This window comes from Pholcus phalangioides, unplaced genomic scaffold, assembly GCF_987345545.1.
Source record: "Pholcus phalangioides strain wild (caught in Gottingen) unplaced genomic scaffold, Ppha-v1.0 ptg000010l_1, whole genome shotgun sequence".
Classification (NCBI taxonomy): Eukaryota; Metazoa; Arthropoda; class Arachnida; order Araneae; family Pholcidae; genus Pholcus; species Pholcus phalangioides.
In genome coordinates this window covers 26,429,029-26,446,676 of record NW_028301603.1, presented here as the reverse complement: position 1 = coordinate 26,446,676, position 17,648 = coordinate 26,429,029, and the positions used below count along the sequence as shown (strand labels likewise).

Sequence of the window (17,648 nt, the reverse complement as noted above, 5' to 3'; positions counted from 1 at the left end):
TCTGGACCTGTGCCGCGCATCATACAAGTGAATGCCGCGGATCACTCAAGTAATCTGGGAATGTGCCGAGAATAACTTGAGTGATGTAGAACTGCACTGGTGGCCGCACCAATGCTATTAAACTGTGTCACATGTTACTCAAGGGATCTCTAAATGTGCCACGGATCGCTAAAATGGTCTGGAATTGTGCCACGGGTCACTTAAGCGATCTGTGAATGTGCCGCTTGGTGCAATTTTACAAAATTAGGTTTGAGAGGGATAGGCCACAACAACCCCCCGGGCCACATTTGGTCCGCACAGGTCAAGGGTTACCTATGTGGCTTACAGTTATCACTCAAGTGGTTCGCGGCGCACTCCCAGATTACTTGAGTGACCCACGGCACATTTACAGATCACACTTATAACCTGTGGCGCTGTTTTAGATCACTTAATTAAGTGGCCCGCTACACGTTTTCAAATCAATGAAGTAGCACCGCACTCTTCAAAACGTTGAGTTAAGTTGAAATGTACCGCGAGTCATTTAGGTGGTCTGAAAGTGTGCCGCGAGCCGTTTGAGTCATCTAGAAATGTGCTAATAAAATAAAATAATAAATAATAGTAAATAATCTATAAAAAATGCACTGAGCCACTTAAAGTGTTAATGTATCACAGACCATTAGGTGATCTGTGTGCTGCGAGCCACTCAAGTGACCTCGAAGCGTGTCACGTGCCACTCAAATGATCTGTAAATATGCCTCCAGTCACTTACAGTAATCTGCAGCTGAACTACATGCCACTTAAGTGAACTGAGGGTTTGCTAGAATTCGCTTGAATGATTTGGAAATGTGCTTGGGGTCACTTAGCTGATCTGGATATATGCTGTTGGCAGCTTGAATGATCTGCAAATGTGCCGCAAGCCACTAAATTAATCTGCAAATGTGTCCCACTTAAATGATTTGATGATCGCTCATGGGCCACTTGTGTGATTTTGTTGTTCATCCTGGGCCACATGATGATACTCCAAGGGTCATGGGTTAGCATGTTTGTTTTAAGACATACTAGGTTCGTGCGTATGCTATTGATGACTTGGATGTCTATTTTTTTTTTTTTAATAAGACATTCATGAGCATATGCGGGCCATTCTGATCATTGTATCCTTCGGATGTAATGTAACTGCAGGAGGTGTTACATCAAGGGTATTCAACATTCAGTACAGTGTGGGCCATTTCATTGATTTTGAAATGTGTCGCTTGTCACTTAAGATGACCTGTAAATATGTCTAGGTCAATTGAGCACTGGAACTGTGCCGCGGTGATCAGTAAATTTTCCACGCGTCATCTAAATGAGCTGGGCATGTGCCGCAGCACACTAAAAGAATGTGGAACTGGGGCGCAGGTGATTGAGTGATCTTTAAAAGTTTCATAGGTCAATTGAGTGCTCTGGAACTGTGCCACGGTGATCTCTAAATATGCGGCGAAATATTTAATGATCAGGGAATGTGCCGTGGGTCACTTGAATGATGTGTAAATGTGCCGTGGGTCACTTGAATGACATGTAAATGTACCTCGGTGCACTTGAGTAGTCTGGAACTCTGCTGTGAGTTACTTAAGTGTTGGTGAACAGAGTCACAGGTCACTCGAGTGATCTAGGAATGTGCCACAGCTCACTTAAGTGAAGTGGAACAACAACTCGAGTAACTTGAGTAATCTGGAACTGTGCCGTGGTGATCTGTAAATGTGATGCCACTTGAATGACTTGAAACTGTGCCACAAGGTCTGTGTATCGCTTAGTTCATTTTTACAAAATTAGGTTTGGCAAATTCCCCAAAGGTTCCCAACTATTGTTACAGTTTGAAAATGTGGGCCACAACAGATGACTCTGGGGCCACATTCGGCCTGTGGGCAATGGGTTAAGCATACATGCATGCGCTACATTCCTATGAGACCTAGACAGTTTTTTTTCTTTCTTCGAAAAGCACAAAGGGGGAAATGGATCAAGATCATTAAGTGGACTTTCCAAGTAACAGTAGAAATTTGATTGATTTCTTTTTAGTTTGGCCATTTGCATTGTTTTTGATCCCACATTCTGTGAAAATGAAAGATTTTTTCGTTAGAGAGAGAACTTGAGTTTCTTGAAATATCAATAGATAATACTATAATTAAAATATATAAGGTGTGAATCTCAATGACGCAACATTTTTAAATGCCATAATAATTTGGGAATTTCATTTTTTCCCTACTATTTTTTCTCGGTGGTGTTCCTATTTTTCCTACTTTTTTTTAAATTTTCACTTCTAAGCCTGGAATTCTCACTCTCAAAAGAATTTTCAAATAACAAGAAACAATAGGTATAAGAACTCAAAGTGAATGAAAATCAGTTTCTTTACAAACACATTTACACTTTAAAATCTGATTTTAAGTGTAAAAAGGGCATCAAAAGTCCAAGTTGGAGGAAAAAAGATCATACCCTTATACATGTGTGCAGATTATGGAGTTTCTACTGTACTTATTATCTTGACCCAATAAATATTACACCAAAAAAAAAGGGCCCATTTCATAATTGCAAGTAAATTAAACATGGCTTTGTGTCATTTTACTCACATACAAAAAAAAAATTTGAGCTTACTTAAAGTATTACAAATTTATATGTATCAAACTTGAATTCATTCATGAAATTTAAATATTTCAATATTATCAAATTGAGTTATAAATAATGAAAGTTGCATTGTAATCATCTGCAATATCAAATTCCACTCTTTTGAATTTTATGCTCAATAATGAACTCCAATCGTTTTACTATTTGATCCCAAAATGCATCACAAGTTCTTTGGTTGGCAGTGGAACAGATTTTCTTTTTTCCTCTTCAAGATTTTCCTACGCTCCATTTTATTATTTTCATTTCCAGTGTTATGTTCTTGTGAATTTGTTTCTGATTTCATATATAATTTCTAAATTTCAGTTTTCCTCAGTTGGAACCTCATTTGTAAATACGTGAATGAAGAATTTACTGTACATTTCATCACATGTCTCATGGTTTGTATCGTATATGTATCCTCATCGAAATTATATTGAAATTTACTTATTTCTATTGGTAAAGAAAACCATACTGTGCTGTGCTAAAGGGAGAAGAAATGGCTTCTCAGTAATTTTAACCATGATAATTGCAATATATTTCCTTATATTAGTCATTGGAGTTCATACCTCTAAGCTCTGCTAATTAAGCTTTTCCCACTTCTCTTACTTTGCTTCTTAAAAAATAAATAAGCCTTTTACTTTTAGTCGTCAATGACAGAAATCGGTGGAAATAAAACACTAAGGCATCTCCTGTAAAATGTAACAGTGGTCACTTCTTAAAACTAATTTCCAGAAAATAAGCCACTGTAGTGTATACCTTGTTATACTATGAAAAAAAGCCAAGGTATTTATTTTTCAAGACTGAAACTTCATATTTTTTTTTTACGATGTTCACATCTGATGAAAGTGTGAAAAGCTTCTCTCTCAGCGTTTCTTTAAAAACATTTTTCTTAGTGAAGCTTATACATCCCACTAACTTATTTATTGAAAATTATGGTATTTGTAAGTTAAATTTTTGTCCTGGAGATAATGTGATTGATACATCCATGGTATTACTTACGCTAAAGCTGCATATGTTTATGTGATTTTTTTATGTACTGCAACATTTACTCCAAGAAATATGTGATGTGTTTTATCAGTTTGTAAAGCAGTATATCGATCTAGATTGCTGTAAATATATAAGAATATTTTGAATATATACTCATAATGCACTTTTATGAGTTAATGATCAATAGATACAAAAATTTTCTTTATATTTATTCCAAATTCTTAAATTATAATTAGAAATTATAATTATAATTAATCATGATTTCATTAATTGAATCAATCCATAAAAAGGGTACTTTTCTTTCTTTTTTTCTCATTTTAAAACCAGGAATATTGCTTACTTTCAGAAAGTTTCGGGTGTATCTATCACATGATCAATGCAGTCTTTCTCATTTATTATGCATATTCTAAATATTCTGTGTACATTTAATCCAGTACATGATTTAAAATCATATGCTGAATTCTGGTACGGCTCTCATGAAAAGAGAAAAGGGACGTGCTTACGTACATGTATAAGCATGTGTTCATTTAGAATACATCCACACCCCAACTCGCATAACACTTTATTTACGTCATCCTATGCTAAAATTTCTTGCTTATAAATTACATTAAAACCATTACTATGAATGCAAATATTTGTGTTACGTATTTGTATTCCTGTTTTTTCACATTTCGATTCACTGCAGATTTGCAATAGCCTTTTATTTTCCTTCATAAAGGAAGGTTCTTAACAATTTTTGTTTGTCATGCTTGGTAACTTTTCTAGCAAGAATCTGTGATTTCATTGAATACAACTGACTGTACTCTTTGGATTTGATGAAAAACTTAGTTGCCTCATTATTTAAAAAAATATATATGTAAAAACATTTACAGACCTGCCAACTTTCCAGATTTTCTACCCTTCCTCCCACTCTCCGGATGTGTTAAAAAAATTTCCAGATTTTGGCAGAAAATTAGATTTGGAAGAAAGATTTTTTTCGATTTCTTTTAGATCAAAATTTTTTTTTAGATTTTTCTTGAGCTTTCATGATGTTGTGACATCAATGACTGTGATTGCTGTTGGGAGAAAACACCTATAGAGGGCATTCATTCATTAAACCGACAACAGCTCAGGCCTACCACTAGAAGCCTATAGAGGGCAGCCATAGTTTGTGGAACCTAGAGCCTCCATAATATAGAAGTATATTTAGATGCCATAGCTGAACCTACCTACTCGATTAATGATGCCACTTCGAGAAGCCATCAAAAAAAACCTTGGTGACCACATTTAAGCAAACTGGCAACGACCTGGTGTTGTTTACTTAGTATTTATCAGCAACCATTTATCAAGAGATGGTCTCTGTTGCTTAAATCTCTGTATAATTGCTATTGTATTCTATTAACAACAAAGGAATTGAACTGCTTTGAGATGACTTTGTTTCATAAAGCCTTTTATAAATAAAGAAGAAACCGCTTTGATTAGTAACCACATGGCAAACACAATAACAGAGAGAGATTAATTGTACACCACATATATTTTATACCGCCAAAGCTTTTTCCATCAGCATCTTTATATTTTTAAGTTTTATTTGATTATTTTCTCTGATTCAGTGTCTTCAAAAAGAAAATATAACAACTGCTTTTAAGAGTTTGTATACCCAAGATTATCCATCACTGATAGCATTCACAATTATATTCTGCTTGGAGGGGCACTTTTCCTAATTGATTTGAAAAAAAATGGGGGTTTTTTTGATCAGATCTTTGGGTGTGGGAGCTCTCTTGGGAGAATCTCTGGATTTCTTTATTCCAAAAGTTGGCATGTCTGCATTTACCTCAACTTATCTCATACAGATACATTAATTGTCTTTACTTTAATGGGAAAAAAAGTGTCTTCTCTCTAGTGTCATTATTGTAGTTCATTTACCGATTGCCTTTTTGCACCATTCAACTCTGTCATATAAATTATGACCTCTTATAACCCCTTAAGCATATAATCATCATTGAAGCAGTTTGCAGTTGTTGTTTTTAGGGTAAAATACATGATTGAATGCATGCACATTTTATAACCTATAGCTGCCTCTTTTAATGTTTCACTTTTCTTATTATGTATGGGAAGGCAATTATGAATAATCAAGTATCTCTGAAACAAGTATTCCAACGAACTGTATAAAAATATCATTGAGAAGATATTGTTGGAACCACTTTATAAATTTTTACAGTGTTATTCCATGATATGGTTAAATAAAGTTTATAAAAATAAACCAGTTTCTTTTAAAAGTAAAATTTTTTTACGATGGATTTATTTCGAGAATTCAGCTGGTGATCATATAAGTTGAAATATATTTGTTGTTGCTACTGGATCACAAAATTAGTTTATTTACAAAGTGGCTGTCTTTTCAATCTTCATTCTGATTGTCAATTGTACCGCAGTCACTCTGTAACTATTTTTCATGTTATAAAGTAGCTGTAAAAAAATTCATAAATATTATTTTTTGGTGGTGGTTATTGAGGTATTACCCATTATTGGGGGTTCTTAACTTGTTCCAGTTGCTACCCAAAATCAACAACATGATCATCTGAACATCCTTCAGTTTATTTCAGTTAAAAAGTTCTGATCAAATATTTCTGATTAACAAAATATTTAATTTACAAAATTAGTGAAGCCAGATCATCTCATTAAGTGGGCCAGCAGTACCTGAGCCAGGGCTCAAATCAAACAGTGTGCTCAAAATTATAAAAAACTTTCACAAATTCTGGAATCATTTCTTATTTCATAGATTTTAATTATTTTTTTTGTTAATTTTAAAATAATTTTTCATCAATTCTGGAATTTCATCAGTTCTAAAATTACACTGTTCTTTGATTAATTTCAAATCCCCATCTTGTTTGAATTTTCATTAATATTTGTTTAATATTTGTTTTTATGATCATCTGAACATCCTTCAGTTTATTTCAGTTAAAAAGTTCTGATCAAATATTTCTGATTAACAAAATATTTAATTTACAAAATTAGTGAAGCCAGATCATCTCATTAAGTGGGCCAGCAGTACCTGAGCCAGGGCTCAAATCAAACAGTGTGCTCAAAATTATAAAAAACTTTCACAAATTCTGGAATCATTTCTTATTTCATAGATTTTAATTATTTTTTTTGTTAATTTTAAAATAATTTTTCATCAATTCTGGAATTTCATCAGTTCTAAAATTACACTGTTCTTTGATTAATTTCAAATCCCCATCTTGTTTGAATTTTCATTAATATTTGTTTAATATTTGTTTTTATGATCATCTGAACATCCTTCAGTTTATTTCAGTTAAAAAGTTCTGATCAAATATTTCTGATTAACAAAATATTTAATTTACAAAATTAGTGAAGCCAGATCATCTCATTAAGTGGGCCAGCAGTACCTGAGCCAGGGCTCAAATCAAACAGTGTGCTCAAAATTATAAAAAACTTTCACAAATTCTGGAATCATTTCTTATTTCATAGATTTTAATTATTTTTTTTGTTAATTTTAAAATAATTTTTCATCAATTCTGGAATTTCATCAGTTCTAAAATTACACTGTTCTTTGATTAATTTCAAATCCCCATCTTGTTTGAATTTTCATTAATATTTGTTTAATATTTGTTTTTATGATCATCTGAACATCCTTCAGTTTATTTCAGTTAAAAAGTTCTGATCAAATATTTCTGATTAACAAAATATTTAATTTACAAAATTAGTGAAGCCAGATCATCTCATTAAGTGGGCCAGCAGTACCTGAGCCAGGGCTCAAATCAAACAGTGTGCTCAAAATTATAAAAAACTTTCACAAATTCTGGAATCATTTCTTATTTCATAGATTTTAATTATTTTTTTTGTTAATTTTAAAATAATTTTTCATCAATTCTGGAATTTCATCAGTTCTAAAATTACACTGTTCTTTGATTAATTTCAAATCCCCATCTTGTTTGAATTTTCATTAATATTTGTTTTATATGTTTATGTTTTAGATAATTTTCAGAATTACTGTATATAAAATTATACCTTGTAGAGGACCCAAAAAATGACTGGACCCAGGCCAAAGAAATTGTTAAGACGTCAGTGAAATAATTTGATTTATAACCAGATTGTATGTGAATTCATATGACCCATCTCTGGAATCCTTGTGACACGTAGTTTAAGTAACTCTGGTCTATACAGTACGTCCATGGTTCTTGTAAGATGTCTCATGATAATTTAGTTACATTAAATATCCATTCAATATGAAATCTACAGCATTTCTTATAGAACTGCATATGTTGTGCTAAAATGTTTATCACATTTTAGTTTTTACTCTTTGAGGAGGTCTTTAGACAAAGAAATTTATTGTGTAATAACAATTTCAACACTGTGAATGCCAACATTTAAATTGTAAACAAAAAAAAAATCTTTTTGTATTAGTTAATTATATTGAAATGAGTTGTATTTTTTTATTCATTGCAAGCTTGAATTGCATCTGCTATAAAATGTGTGAACTTTTTAGGTATACAAATGATAAGTGACAGTATATTTTCAATAAATTCTGCCAATATTTTTTTATTGAATGTTCTGTTTATTCATCTAGTTTATTCTATTCATCTGTTTTTATCAAACACAATTCATTAATTATTTCAAGTGTCCAACATTCAAATACAAATTCGTGGACCACTACAGGCGAAATACCCAACAAGGTCGCTGAAAGAGAGAGGGGAAAAAAATTGAATGAATATAATGATAGCTACAAAGGTTTTTAACAGCTGGCTGATGTGAAGATATATTTAGGAAAGAGAAAAAATTCTAGTGCCTTTGCGGAAAATCGAACCCACATCCTCTCTCTTGCCGGGAGAGAGCACTAGACTACAAAAGCAATGAATATCTCAATCTTTCCTTGGAGCGTGTGTGCACTGAATCGGACCGTACAAATTCAGACAAAATCGGGCTAAATTCAAGCCAAAGCTCGCAATTGCTGACACTGTCCGCTATTGATGCCATTAACCTTAGCAGAGAATGAAATCATCTTTGGATAAGTCGTCATCTGGTAGCAGTATCAGTAATTGTCACTGTGGTGGTCATAGCAACGAACTTGCATCGCAAGGACCTGGGTTCAAATGCCACCGCCGTCGCAGTGGTGGTCAGCTGAAGTTGGTTTTCTACAGTTCCCAACTTTGGGGCGCAAATGCGAGCCAATCTCCCCTTTAAAAAGTCTCGCCGCAGAGAGCAACAATGGTATAATTATTCATTCATCACACTTCATTCACTATGAGTTGAGAAAAAAACTCAAAGTTTAAAAAAATTTATTGCAGATAGCAGTGTGACACATAACAAACATTACAAAGAAAAACGTCATGGATGGTTCACTATATGTACATACACATTCCAACATGTACCAATTTGTTAGGATTTCCGGAAAGGAATGTGGACGAGGTGCATGTCTGATTTTGTAGTATTAAGTATCAGCAATTGTGCGCTTTGGCCTGAATTAGGTCAGAACGTCCATGTACGGTCCCATCCAGTGCTCACAAGCTCCAAGGCAAGATTGAGATATTCATTGCCTTTGTAATCTAGTGCGCTCTCCCAGCAAGAGAGAGGACTTGGGTTCGATTCCCTGCAAGGGCAGTAGAATTCTAAACTAAATATAGTAGAACTCTTTCCTAAATATATCTTCGCATCAGCCAGCTGTTAAAAACCTGCATATGGATAGCGGAGTGACATTATCCTTGGATAATGATAGCTATACTTATGTTCGTTAAGAATATGGATGCTAAATAGTGGACTACATTCAGGATACAGCAACACAAAATAAAAGCAATTTTCATGAAAAAACTAAAATTGATGATAAAAATATGGTAAAATATAAAGTATGGTTAGCTTTTTCATTTATCCCAACATGAAAACCATTTTCTCTTCTAAACTTATCAATCATGGTAGAATTCATTACACCCTAGGGTAAATAAACTATTCCATCTATTAATAACCCTGTTAGGAAAAAAAACTCCCTGTGATACAACTTCTTGAGTTTGTCCCTTTACAATTGATACTTTCAAACTGAGGACAACTCCAGTCTTTCGGCATGGTCAATTTTACTATTGAATGACTCTTGCTGGAAGTGTGCACGTGTACCTTAAAGTCTGAGTGCATATTTAGTGTTGTGCGTGAATTGTAGTGCTACCATATCTGCTTCTAAGTGAGAAGCAGAATAGTAGTGAGTGAAGTTGAATGACAATATTTTTACTGTTTGAAGGTGTGCCTGCTCTCTGTGGGGAGAGATTTTTGTAAATGGGAGACTGGCTCGCATTTGTGTTTCGAAGTTGGAAGTCCACAGAAAATATAATAACCAACTGCAGCCGACTACCACTGCCCCCCCCCCAAAACTGGATTAAACCTAAATCCTCATGACGAGAGTCCAGCACAATGCCCAGATAATTGCACAATTGTTAACAATTGATATTTGTGTCTGCTTGTCAAATCACTCGATTGATGGTAATTTAATAACCATCATATTATCCCATTGAAAACATTAAACACTTTGATCATATCCTGCTGATGCCTGCATTTTTCCAATTTAAACATGTTCAAAAAAGTGATATTATATTCTGGTTTCCTCGTACAGTAGTAGAAAGTACTAGCTGGGGGGATGAAATAATGTTTATAGTTATCACAATTATAAAAACCAAAGCTGCAGCAAGTTAAATTTCTTAAAAGTTGGCTAGAATGACGAAAATTGTCATCTGTACTGAATTGAAATCAGTATGCTCAATTTGAAAGAAATGCTACATTCATGGCATGAAAAATCAGACCTATCTCATATGGCAACCATAGTTTTAAAGACTCTGTATTTTCTTTTTTTCCCCAAAGTTATTGGTTTATTTCGTTCCTTGAAAAATTAACATCTCAAATAATAAATATCTTCACGACATCCAGTCTTCTGTATATCTTGTATTGGTTTATTTGTTGTATTTCGTAAATTACCAGTTACTTTACAAACTATATCCATATTTGTTACTGGAATTTTTTTTCAATTCAGTTGGTCTTGTATGGTCGGTTGTGGTCTTTGTATTTTTATTTGTTCAAAGATGCCATAAACCTAGTTTGGAATAAAGCAAAAGCTATCAAGATCTGATTGTATTCCATTTTTTTAGGCATTCAGTATTTGTAATTTTCATGTGATTGTGAATCAAAATTTGTTTTTGTATGGAAAAGACAGATTCTATTGATAAATTTTGTCGGAGAACCAAGTGCTTTATTCTCTAATAACACTGAACCACAAATTCTAAGTTTCTGCATACAAAAATAAAATATTAATTATGTAATTCGATGTTCTGAACACGAATTGGACCATAAAAAAGATTTGATACCGTTTTCTCCTGATACAGCACATTAGATACACACATACAATACCACAATACATTGAAACACAAAATAAGTAAATAGAAAGCAAAATAAATGTACATTAAAAAAACCACAAACATAGAGAAATTCCAATATATAGAAGTCAAACGTTAATATACATAAACTCAAAAAAGGCATATGAACAACAAATTTATTAACTGCCTATTATTGTTCATTTGTCTGCATATGACACATGCTTTGTTTTGCGTATTGCACTTGTATTGGACATAAGAAGCATCTCTTACAATTGTCCAACTGTAGTGAACCAGCATCAAAGTTGACCATTTTTCCTGGTAACCTTGCTCTATGGTCCTTACCACCTTTTTTTCATCATACAATAACACTCCCAAAGCACCTTTTAGCTGTTGACAGGGTAATATCCCAAAAACATGGGCCAATAAATTTTTTCATGGTGATATTCGTGTTCAAAATCATTCAGAATGATATGTTTTCATGTGAAATAGATATTTCCTTTATTCAGATAGTAGTAGATAATAGTTTACTGTTGCCCGATGCGACATGTTGCAGGATAGTTAGTCAAAGTAGCATGATATTTTGTCACAAAATACAGTGTTACTTATAAAAAATATATTCTTGAATAAAATGTTTTCCTATAATATACTTAAAAATAAAATAGGGGAGTTTGTTATACCTTGAAACACCATCTTTTTTTTCCAGTCAGTTTTTACAGTAAAATTGCTCTAAAATATTTTTTTTTAAATAATGGAAAAATAAAATAAGTTAAAGTAAATAATAAAGTTTAAAAATAAAAAAGTGGATAAGGAATATAGTAAAAATTGGTAATGGTTCTCAACCTGGGGCCATATGTCCCCTTTGTGGTTATTCCCCCCTTTGTAGTCCCCTTTGTGGGATATTCTAGGGGGGGGGGGTGCACGAATGAAAAGCAGGTGAAACAGGAGCCACAACAAGTAGTGGAGAGAGGCCACAGAGAGATGTGAAGAAATAAAACTTTCGTTTCAAAGTGTTGGAAAAAAATTTGACTATTTTTTTAGAACCCAGCAGAGCTGTCCATGGAATCAGGGCCATTTTAACCTATGTGAGCATTGTTTGGGGTCCTTATGACCATAGGATACTTACGCATGATGAGATCTAGTACTATGGTTTTTGAGTGTAAAATATGTAAGCTGCTACAGTTATTTTTTTTTTCAGTCAAGTATAGGCAGGGTTGGGTTTCTTCGGAGACAGTGGAAAAAACTGAAAAGAAATGGAAAGAATGCGCATCAGTTATATATATTGTTTGACTAAAGTACAGATAATTAATGCTTGTTATTTCACCTCATTGGTTGTGAAATAATATCAAACACGTTTTAAAACAATATTTTTTTAACATTTAATTATTTGTAATTAAATTTATAAATATGTTACCAGGATGTGCAAGATATAATTTCCAATAAAATGCACACATTAAAACAAATTATTTCAATTACCACTCAAAATGCTAATCTGAATATAAAAAATATTATACAGGGTGGGCAAAAAGTCTGTAGAAACTTAAACAATCCGTAAAAAACCGGAAAAATAACTCGAATAAGAAACGGTTTGCTGGGTTAGCATCGCTAGGTTGCAGGAATTTTTTTACGATGAAGAAATAACCTCAAAAAGCAGCCGATAGGTGGCGCTGGTACAAGCAGTGCGGTCCTGGATGTATCGACCCGATCCATCCAATCTGTCGGAACTGAAAGATGCGATCTGCGGAGAGGTGTTATGTATACATCCGGATCTATTGCACTCTGCCGTTGCTGGATGTGTTGTGACTCTCCTGCAATGTGTTATCCCTCTGTGGTGGTGGGCATGTGGAACACATACTGCTGTTGTGGCGTTGTATTTGTAATAAACTATTTGGATGCATTCTGTTCGTTATTTGTGTATCTTTTCTTTGACTTATGTACGTTAGCGCCACCTATCGGCTTTTTTTTGTTATTCTTTTTTCCAGTCTTAAAAAAATTTCAGTGACCTAGCAATGCTAACCCTGCAAACGGTTTTTATTTCGGTTATTTTTTTCCCCGATTTACCTGAATTTTTCAAGTTTCTACGGACTTTCGCCCACCCTGTACATCTTGAAGTGTAATTTAATTAATACATGTTTGTACAAAATATTTGTATTGCATAATAATTTTAGGGTAAAAATGTGTTGATAACTTAAAAAAGCTTATCATTGGCTTTTTTTTGCGAGTTAGTATCATATGTTCAGCACATTTTTCTAATTACTTGGCAATATTTAACTCTGAGTGTTATGTCCCATGCAACAAAAGTGTAAAAGTATTTTAGGAATTATAGAACGGTATGGTCAACAGACGTTCCTTATGCAATAATACCAAAGCTGATGGGAAACATCGGATTTAACAGCCAATTGAAATGCTTAGAAACACTTTTAATCATAATGTTTTTTCATCATTGGGAGTGATTATCTTCATGAGGCTAATAGAATCATACTTGACATAATTAGGCATTTTAAATTGCATAAAGAGTTCAAGATTGAATGTAGCAACTATAATCGATTTCTGTAGCACTCAATGTATTAGTGGCAGAGATTGTGCAAATAGTGCTTATTCTTGTCACACAAAAAAAGGGATGGTTACAAAATATTGACTTGATGCCTTATTTCTAAGTCATAAAATTAAGATATTAAAGGGCCATTCTCTTCCCTATCAATTGTTTGCGTATCTTATCGATCCTCAATATTAGTTAAATTCTGAACAGGATCCGTGACCAAGTATAGTAACTTGAGATTTTTTGATTCAGTCGTACCGTTAAAAGTATATTTACTATAGTTATATGGTATAAAATAATGTGTTGAATATCTGAAATTCTCCAAAAGCTATGATTGTGTTGAAATGCTTCTAAGTTGTCCCACAAATTCAGTAAGTTTGAAAATAACTTTATTTATATGTTTTTGGATTTACCCACTCAACTTTGGACCAGCCTAATGGCTGTCATAACAAAAAATGTTTTGTTACACCGTGTTGCATTGAACTGACGAAAGTGAACAGTTAATTTTAAAATGGTTATATTTTTTGCCAATAAAAGCAATTTAAACTTTATTTATGCATAAATAAAGGACTTATTCAAATATACAACTAATAAAATCTTTCAAAATTCTATATTAACATACAGTTGATTAAAATCCACTTGTAACAGCAGTAAATAAAGTTTACGGTCGTGTGGGCATCATGCTGGATGCTGGATTCTCATCCTGAGGATACAGGTTCAAACCACGTTGACGGTACAGTGGTGGTTGGCTGAAGTTGGTTTTCTGTGGTTTTCCAGCTTTGAAGCGCTAATGCGAGCTGGTCTCCCATTTAAAAAGTCTCTCCGCAGAGAGCAGGCAGACGTATAACAGGATACTGACATAACATGAAAATATTATCACGAAAATGAGAAACTTTGCCTGGTTTTAATTTATACAAAAATTGCCACGTTTTCAAGACAAATAAATTCAATTGGTCGATGCGTTTCGGCTCTTCAATGGAGAGCCGTCATCAGGACCTCGTGGTCAGAATTCACACGAATGAGTCATGGAGGGGTGATGACGGCTCGCCATTGAAGAGCCGAAACGCGTCGATCATTTGACCAATTTAATTTATTTGTCTTGAAAACGTGGCAATTTTTGTATAAAAATAACATGAAAATTCAAGCATTTCCATCTTTATTTCAGAAAATGGAAGACAGCTGGCAACATGAACACGAAACAAACACAACTCTACAACATAGATACAATAGGGCCACACATTCTGGCATGTGTCGATTCGTTAGAAATTCTGAAGAGGAATGTGTACGAGGTGCATGTACGGTTTAGTAGTAAACAAAGCTTATGATTGTATGAGTGTGAAATGAAGTAATTTTTTAACAAATCAGTTTCTTCCATTTCTTCTGCATTCAGTAAAAGAACCCAATTTCTTCCTGCTGTTTTTTCACGGTTTTTTCCAACTTGGAAGAAGCTTTCTAATCCTGGCAGCGACATAGCTGATGAACTTTGTAGGTATGTTGAAATACTTTTAAGCACCCCATTCAAGTTCTGCCTAACTCAAAAGAATTTTCTTGCGTTTTGCATTTATTCATTCTAAGCTGAGAAATCGATTACTGCATATAACTGCTAAAAACACTTTTGTTTCTCACTGCAGTGAGGAAAATGAGGATTTTTATAATATTTTCTGATTTTGTAATTATTCATAATAATCTGTTTCTAATGATCTTTAAAATATGATGAAATTTTCATTTTCCAATAGTACAGAAGAGATCAGTGCTATATTTAATAAATTAATAATGTTTAATTGCTTTGTTACTACAAAAAGTTAAAAAATAGTTTTATAAATTAAATTGAAATTATATAAAAATGGATCTCTTAAAACTTTCAATGAAATTGCTCCAGGTCTAATGAAAAGCTAGATATGGGACCTTGGTCAAAGGACTGATATAAGTTTTATGATTAAAGTTAATATGGTCAGAGGGGACCATGGGTTAAAAATGTTAAGAACCACTGTTCTAAGGTACATTAGGGGATAATGCCAATCTTTATACTTCTGCTACTTAACTGCACGTGTGCATCTCATAAACATTCCTCTTCAGAATTTCTAACTAAATCAATACATTTCTGGACACCTGAAGAACAAAGGCACTCAGGTTTCTATCACTTATGCTATTTTGAACCTTTCCAAGGAATAGACCTAACTCAAAGTCACCTCTCAGAATCCCTCACAGAAAAAATAAAATGACAAAATATTGATTAGAGTCAGTTTTAATAATGTGCAGAGGAAATCTTAGAATGTTGTGGTCTCCAAGGATGATCTCCGTCCATGAACTGTCCCATTCATTACACACAAGTTCTTAGGAAAGATTGAGAATCATTGCCTTTGTAGTCTAGTGCAGTCACCTGTCAAGTGAGAGGATGTAAGTTTGATTCCCTCAAGGGCAGTTGAATTTTTCTTTCCCAAATTCATCTTCCCATCAGCCAGCTGTTAAAAACTTTCATGTGGATAGCAGATAGTGACATTATCTTCAGATAAGTTGCCATCTGGTGACAGTGTCAGAAATAGTGAGCTTTGGCCTGAGTTAGTTCTGGCTGTCCATGTACTGCCCCGTTCGACTCACGCGAGCTGTAGGAAAAAAGGATTCGTTGGCTTTGTAGTCTAGTGTTCTAGGGCGCTAACCTGGCAAGTGCATACCTGCAGAACTGTTATGATTTTATCATATTTAGTAAGATTTTAGCCTATAGCAGGGGTTCTTAAACTGTGCTCCACAGCTCCCTGGTGTGCCTCCAACTTTTGTCAGTGCGCCACTGAGGTTTTCCAAAAATATTCTTTGTTAAACAGCTCTGGGGAGCAGGTGGGGTTTGCGCATAAGCATTGAAAGGGGCGCTGCTGGTGAAAAGGTTTGAGAACCCCTGGCCTATAAGATTATGTGCTTTTGCTTCTAAAAATATGATTTCCTACCAAATTTCTAATTTTTATGTTTTCCGGTCAATGTCGCAAACTGGTTAACGTTAGAAATCATCTATGGTCTTTCTTTCCTGTTGGTTGGCATCACTTCATGGAACAAGTAGCCGAAAATTCCAGCGCCCTCCACAATGAGAAAGAGACACTGCTGAGAATTTTTGCAGTAGTTTTTTATTGGTGTGGCTTATGCACTGCAATGATGTATCCAGCTGCCTCTGGCTGTATCATGCAGCATACTGAGTGTTTGCCGTTGTGCGGTCATGTGGGTATCATGCTCAACTCTCATCCTGAGAATCCAGGTTCGAACCCAGTTGACGGTACATTGGTGGTTGGCTGAAGTTGGTTTTCTGCAGTTTTCCAACTTTGAGGCAGGAATGTGAGCTGGTCTCTTATTTGAAAAAGTCTCTCTGCAGAGAGCAGGCAGGCCTATAACACAATATTTACAAAACATGAAAATTCAAGCATTTTCATCTTTACTTTGGAAAATGGAAGCCAGATGGCAGCATGAATATGAAATGAAACATGTGAAACTTGACAATATAAATACATTAGGACCAAGCATACACTCAGTTCACACATCATCCATCAAGTTGCCATCTGATAGCAGTGTCAGCAGTTATAAGCTTTGGCCAGTATTAGTCCATGAACAGCCCCATTCAGTGCACATGAACTCTAAGGAAAGATTGAGAATCATTGCCTTTGTAGTCTAATGGTCTAGGGCACTCACCCGGCAAGTGAGATGATATAGGTTCGATTCCAGGCAAGGGCAGTTGAAGTTCATTTTTTTTAAATTCACCTTCACATCAACAAGCTGTTGAAAAACCTTGGTATGTTGTGGTCTGTTATACATTGTTTCTTTCATGTATTGCTACCTGCCTTGAAGTCACCGCTATATATAATCTTGATCGCATTACAGGGAATGAGTAAAAAAAACTATCATGCATCCGTTGTTTTGTTCTTGAATGTGTTGGGGGGGGGGGTGAGTAGTCTGGATCTCACCATGTGATGCTGCAGTTGTAGAACCTGAAACATCAGGGGTACATGAGCCTTTTTGCAGCAAAGTTGATTCTAATTTTTTTTCTGGGAATCTCATCAGCAAAGACAGTCTTTTTTCTGAAATTTTGGTGAAAATTAATGTCAAATTCTTAGTCTTATTTAACGAATAAAAACCTTGATATAACGGATGTTTTCTGAATTATCCAAAAATAATTTGCTTATTTCTCATCA

At 34.3% G+C, this 17,648-nt stretch overlaps 1 protein-coding gene across 4 annotated transcripts in view; it reads left to right on the top strand.

The window, feature by feature from the left end:
* Window positions 1–17,648, top strand: part of Upf2 (UPF2 regulator of nonsense mediated mRNA decay) — a 228,607-nt gene that overhangs the window by 191,877 nt on the left and 19,082 nt on the right. The window contains exons 40-41 of one of the 4 annotated variants that reach the window (XM_089237948.1): window positions 2,938–3,011; window positions 7,572–8,138. The exons of 1 other annotated variant lie outside the window; for it this stretch is intronic. In XM_089237948.1, the coding sequence (XP_089094074.1) occupies window positions 2,938–2,965 (28 nt within the window). In that variant the 3' untranslated portion in view covers window positions 2,966–3,011; window positions 7,572–8,138. Of the gene's footprint in view, window positions 1–2,937; window positions 3,012–7,571; window positions 8,139–17,648 lie in introns of those variants that run through there. 2 more of the 4 variants (XM_089237945.1, XM_089237947.1) reach the window with 2 other exon arrangements.